Source organism: Apium graveolens, chromosome 2, assembly GCF_009905375.1.
Source record: "Apium graveolens cultivar Ventura chromosome 2, ASM990537v1, whole genome shotgun sequence".
Classification (NCBI taxonomy): Eukaryota; Viridiplantae; Streptophyta; class Magnoliopsida; order Apiales; family Apiaceae; genus Apium; species Apium graveolens.
Window position 1 is genome coordinate 42,733,670 of NC_133648.1, and position 6,423 is coordinate 42,740,092.

The window sequence follows — 6,423 nt, forward strand, 5'->3', positions numbered from 1 at the left end:
AGCAGATGCTCCTGCTGCAAGTATTCTTACAGTTACTTTGTATTGATATCATTTTTACTTTCTTAGTTCTTCTTACAAGGAAGTTTCGAAGATACTGTTTGATAATGCCATTGCAAAAATGCAGGAGCCCAAATATATGATTTTTCGTTTTCAAAAAACACACATAAAAGGAATGAACGGAAAAGAAGGGGGCAGTTAGTTACAGTGGCAACTGACAATTATTCTGCAGACAAGATATACAAGTGAGATAATTTAACAAATATGACATTGTGCTCTGCATATTATGTAGTAATCATGAGCTGCTGAGCTCAATCATTGTGCAGGAGCTGCTAAGTTGCATAAAATCGCCAATAAAATAAAAGATTGCCAGTAAAATAAAGCATGTGAATAGACTTTGTCGTGCACTCTAAGTTTGATGAACATTTGACAGACATACCATCTGTATAAATATATAGATATATCTCATCTACAATCAGTAATCTGTTACCACAATTCTGCATCCAAAATCTAAATAAATTAAATTTCTCTGTCATAATATATATGATGAATCTCTACTCCAATAGTCAAGGCATCGTTTAGCAAGAAGCTTTTGGAAGTGTCATGCAGCTCTGTCAAGTCCATGAATTTTTAATTCACTTTGCAGGTTGTTGCTCCACTGAAAACTCCCCAACCTGCAACAGTTGGCATATAAACTAATATCAGCAACAGACTATAAACATGTTTAATAGAATTGTGTTTACTCAAGTTGGTTGTATATACAAACATAATGAACTATACTTTTGGCTTGAAATGAAAATTACATCACTCACATGCTTTTCCAAAGTTGGTGTTTACATCCGAGACACCAAACTGATCATGCACGACAAGTCCGAACATTGCATACAACTTCTGATGATAATAAGACCTTTTAAGCCATTTATCCAAACGAAACAAGCTACTTGTATCCGCTAGTTCCACGCCAACTGCTAAGTACTTTTTATCCCATCTGGGATGAAGTAGCAGTCTCCTAGACACATTAAAAAGTAAAATTTACACTAACTATCAGAAATCTGTTACAGAACATTAATTACCGCATTGTTAGGAAGAAAAAAGACTTATATAATACCATTTTCTTTCTCCGGCCATGAATGAATTGGAGTAGTAAACTTTGTTCTTCCTCTTGCTAAAGTTGTCAATCTTCCAAATATGAGCTCTCATTATACAATAGTCATTCTTTGGCATTTGAACATTTGACAGACACACTGCCTTGCTAGTCATGTTCTTTATAACAAAAAGTTCTACCCCAAATATGCGAGTCATTTACCAAGTACCGGCTAGTTGAGGCATTACAAAATTCATGTACCGGCATCATATTCAGAATGCCATGTGCACGCTTTAGCTTGTGAAATTTCTTCGTTTGCACGGTAGCATCTGTAATATATTAGTAAATGCTGTGAAATTATAGTATATATGAGATGAAGTGACAGACAAAAAGTAATTGGCGTGAAAGTACCTTCAAATACGTTGAAATTCTTCTGGATTTGGTCATACACAAAGAACTTGAAATTAACATCAATCGCTAATCCATTTTCTAGAACATCTGGCTCAGCAGAAACCAAGTATACTGATATGTAACTGCCCTCTCCCCCTGTTCTACCTTCACCGGAATTCTTATTACAATTAAAGTGTACAGATAACCTCCTGAAACATTACTTACTAGCTGTTAACCGGAGAATTTAATATTTAAATCACAGGGGTAACATTACATAAAAGCTACTTGTATATACAGGATTACAGATAATTACCATTTGTATCCGCCAGCTTCAAAAGAGTTGGATAGGTAGTTCTCCATTGCTTTGGACACGAGAGAGAAGTTTTCAATCTTTAACATGAAATCTGTTGGAGCCATGCGTCTAGCTGTTCTTGTCACTTCTTCTAAATCATAATACAATTAGTTTGTTTAAGTACTAAATTATGAAACATATAAGCCAATTTTAAAATTTTCAATTACTAGAATACACAGATTCAGTCGACAAATAAAACCTAAATACAATCATTACCGCCTGACGAATAGTTTAATTCTTGAATAGGAGAACATCTATCGATTTCGCTTGACAGCGTCATCTTGATCCCACCAATATACCGAGTCATAAAACTGAAAGTATGATGAATTTTAAACCAATAAAAGGATCACAACAGAAGAATATTTGTACACACAAACCAATTATAAAATATGTTCTGAAAATATGAAGTTTACCAAAAAGTACAATATAAATTGACCGGTATCGCGAGACACTAGTTTTGACCAAGGGTTGGTGCAGTGGTTCTTAGCTTTTCTAACAGAGGTCAAAGGTGCGACTCATGGGGTGTGCACCAGTTTAACGATAAAAAAACCAGGTATCACCAGAAACCTAAATAGAATCTGCTCGAAGAAGGCAAAGGAAGAGGATTTGGGAAGAAGAGATGAACGAATCTTTTATTATAAATCAGAGTCTAACTTCTCATCTAGTATAGAATATAAGCTCAAGTAGTTGTATATGTACCAAATCATATGCACCTGACCTGTTACGTGTATAAATTAGCTAGGGTTTAGGGCTCAGCCATCTAATAATCTACATACCTAGCAAATTCAGAATAGAATTCGAATTTTACCATACCTTTCCCGCTCCTTTTCTGTTTCCATCATTTTATTTTAACTTTTTAAGTTCTTTTAGAAGTATGATATTTTTTTATTTTTATTATTATTATTATTATTTTGCCAAAATATTATGCATTTTGTCAAAAAGACTTAATGCAGTTTGGACAAACCCCAAAACTGGGATCAGGTTGACAAACAAATAAACGAGCTAAATGAATAACCGTTTTGTTTCCAGATCGCTTAACATACATAATATAAATATTATTTAAACTGAAAAAGATTACAATAGTTTCCCAAGAAATCCATCATACACTATCTCCAAAATCACTAGCATCACAATTGACCTTCACACAATTAATTCCAGTTGTAATCCAATGTTTAGAAGTGATTGGAGGTACAGATGCCCTCGTAGAACAATCTTCCGTTGTGAAAGGTGAGTTTTTGCAATTTTCACCAACGATTCCCTGAAACACCAAATGAATCATTCTCAACGATACAAACCAACAAGTCAAAATATCAAAAACATACGGAGCACTCAAAAAGGAGGACAAACAACCACTCCAAAAGGAGGACAAACAAAAGACCCAAAAAGATTGGGTACGATAGTAATCCTTACAAAATAAGGATGATTATTGAAAAAAAAATAAAAAACTGATTATTAGATGAGGGAGAAGAACATGGAAGTGATTTTGGGAAAAGGAAGAGGGTTTAATTAATGAAGGAGTATATCTAAATATTTTTGAGGCGGCTAACTAGGGTTTGGGGGTCGACTCTCATTGAGAGAGTATTGGTGGATGATTTTGATTTTTTATTTTTTCTTTAGTTTTCATAGAAATATCTTTAAAGTATTATAAATGTTTTAGTTATAATATAATTTTAATGAATTAAACTCTTAAAATAGATTTTATATGACGCCAGTAAAAATGTCTTTAAACAAAATAACTATAAGTGTTTAAATTAAAACAAATTTGGAAAATAGTTATGCTCATATATACTTTAATTAATATAGTTCGTAAAATACTTTGCTAAATACCAATAAATTTAAATAATCAGATTCTTGGAAAATATATTTGAAATAAGTCGACCTTTAGTTTGTGTTTATATTATATCTTGACCGAATAGTAAAATCTCAACTCTAAAGTCCAAAAAAATTTTAGTATGCGTATAATATTGTCAAATATGTTAACTAAAATTCAATATGTGCATCCTTCTCGCATTCTTGCTTCTTTTGAATGTGGTTCTCCCGTTCTTTTAGCAAATCAAATAGCTGTTTTTTTGCTAATTAATTAGATGTTTAATTGAATCAACTAATGTATATATAAGTAGGTATTCAAAAGCAAAATATAGTATAATATAATATTTTAGTTAGATGTCTAATATGAATACTTTTATAAAATACAGGACTACTAATCATTGCTGAATTTTGCTATCACAATCTATTCGCAAACAGGAGTATGTCATTAGGAACCTATATATAGTCAAGAATGTGATTCTATGAACCTACCTCCAGGAATTCGTACCCGCACATGTAACAAATTTGTTAGTCCAATGAATTTTATAGAGGTTGTCTCACCTTGCTGAATGCTTCCAACCATACTGTTACATCATTATAGTCTTCTATGTAGGAAGAAACATGTTCACTAAATAAGCTACTTTTACCCATACCTTCGTATGGAACCCCTAAATATTTGTAACATCTCAATAGACCTTTTTATCCAACCCATCTAATCATAATTCGTCTTTTTGCATCATACCACGCCTATCATCTACCCCATTTATTACTTATGGATTAGACTTGTAAGTCCAATGGATCTTTAATCATACCCATGGAGATTTTTGGTACAAAATTACCCCATGCATGGTTCCTTGAAGTTATGAAATGTAAAAAAGGAACCTAAATAGCCTTTAAATTGGAGATTCAATCTTCTAATTATCCTACCATTAATGTGTAACTTTCACATTATGTATCCAAAATTACATGATCCAACTCGCACTACAAGAAATTTGCAATCAGACAACACTTGACAAACAACGGTTAAAAAAAAACCGTCGTCCTAAAAAATCATATAACGGTGAATTGATTTTACAGAAAAAACAGTTGTGTGAGCTCCAGAACAAACAACGGATATTCATCTTTTTTAAACTGTTGTACAAGTTGTATCCTCTCATCGAGTCAGACAACAGTTTTTTAAATATAGTGTTGTTGTAGATCTTTAACATAACGATTACAAACCATTGTTACTATGTTAACGTATAGGGATATAAGACAACGGTTTTGACAACGGTTTTAGAAAGGTTGTCCTCTAAACCATCAAACAACGGAATGAAACCGTTGTCTGAGGAATTTCAATGGGTACCACGTATTGAGGTGGCAGCACGTGATAGGTGGTAAATCATTCACAAGGATTGCTGACGTGGCGAAATGAGAGCCCTTCATTGATATGAGATTTGATATTGGCCGTTAGATCGAAAAATAGCCGAATTCTTATACAACGGTTTTATGTTAAAACAAAAGTGTTGTCTTAGTTGGTCTCATACAAGCTTTTAGATATTACGTTGTGTAATTCACACAACAGTTTTTACAAGGGTTGTCTTAGAAAACTTCACACAACGGAACAAAACAGTTGTCTGAAATAGTTATTTTATAATTTCAATGGGCACCACCTGATGAGGTGGCACCCCATGATTGGTTGTAAACATTTTACTCGGATTGGTGAAGTGTCTGAATGATAGCCCTTGATTGAAATGAGATTAGATATTAGCCGTTAGATTGAAAAAAGCTGATATGCTCACACAACGTTTTTATAATAAAAAAAGCGTTGTCTTATTTTATCTTTACACAATGGTGTTTCAAGGAAACCATTGTAAAAGTATTACTCTATAAATGAGATTTCCGGTTTACAAGATTAATTTCTAAAATGATTTTTTCGACGATCCAACCGTACGGATGTTAAGATATATCAATTTTAGTCATATGAAAAAATTATTAAAAAATATGAACTTCATCTTGCATGTCAGGATTGGAAAAATCCGGTAAAAGTACCACTCCCGACAACGAAACTCGTTCCCGATTTACAAGATTAATTTTTAAAATGATTTTTTCGACGATCCAACCGTACGGATGTTAAGATATATCAATTTTAGTCATATGAAAAAATTATTAAAAAATATGAACTTCATCTTGCATGTCAGGATTAGAAAAATCCGGTAAAAGTACCCCTCCAAACAACGAGACTCGTTCCCGATTTACAAGATTAATTTTTAAAATGATTTTTTCGACGATCCGACCGTACGGATGTTAAGATATATCAATTTTAGTCATATGAAAAAATTATTAAAAAATATGAACTTCATCTTGCATGTCAGGATTAGAAAAATCCGGTAAAAGTACCCCTCCCGACAACGAGACTCGTTCCCGATTTACAAGATTAATTTTTAAAATGATTTTTTCGATGATCCAACCGTACAGATGTTAAGATATATCAATTTTAGTCATATGAAAAAATTATTAAAAAATATGAACTTCATCTTGCATGTCAGGATTAGAAAAATCCGGTAAAAGTACCCGTCCCGACAACGAGACTCGTTCCCGATTTACAAGATTAATTTTTAAAATCATTTTTTCGACGATCCGACCATACGGATGTTAAGATATATCAATTTTAGTCATATGAAAAAATTATTAAAAAATATGAACTTCATCTTGCATGTCAGGATTAGAAAAATCCGGTAAAAGTACCTCTCCCGACAACGAGACTCGTTCCCGATTTACAAGATTAATTTTTAAAATGATTTTTTCGATGATC

At 32.8% G+C, this 6,423-nt stretch overlaps 1 protein-coding gene across 3 annotated transcripts; it reads right to left on the reverse strand.

Moving 5' to 3' along the window:
* Positions 1 to 388: 388 nt before the first annotated feature.
* On the reverse strand, positions 389 to 2,501 carry LOC141705917 (uncharacterized). 3 transcript variants are annotated; one of them, XM_074508782.1, is made up of 5 exons: positions 1,785 to 2,501; positions 1,493 to 1,680; positions 1,106 to 1,410; positions 810 to 1,006; positions 389 to 671 (listed from the first exon to the last, which is right to left on the reverse strand). In XM_074508782.1, exons 3-5 carry the CDS (start codon positions 1,297 to 1,299, stop codon positions 628 to 630), a joined length of 435 nt encoding a protein of 144 aa, XP_074364883.1. In that variant the 5' UTR covers positions 1,300 to 1,410; positions 1,493 to 1,680; positions 1,785 to 2,501; the 3' UTR covers positions 389 to 627. The 3 variants fall into 3 exon arrangements, 1 of the variants encoding a protein (XP_074364883.1); XR_012568531.1 differs by having other exon boundaries at positions 810 to 1,410; XR_012568532.1 differs by lacking the exon at positions 389 to 671 and having other exon boundaries at positions 738 to 1,006.
* Positions 2,502 to 6,423: the final 3,922 nt, after the last annotated feature.

What these genes read in the sequence shown, in the direction of transcription:
- LOC141705917 (XM_074508782.1), bottom strand. Translation starts at nt 1,299, where the DNA reads ATGACTCGCATATTTGGGGTAGAACTTTTTGTTATAAAGAACATGACT. An exon ending in ATGGCCGGAGAAAGAAAATG is followed by an intron (nt 1,007 to 1,105) that starts GTATTATATAAG and finishes TAATGTGTCTAG; the next exon opens with GAGACTGCTACTTCATCCCA. An exon ending in CACCAACTTTGGAAAAGCAT is followed by an intron (nt 672 to 809) that starts GTGAGTGATGTA and finishes CAACTGTTGCAG; the next exon opens with GTTGGGGAGTTTTCAGTGGA.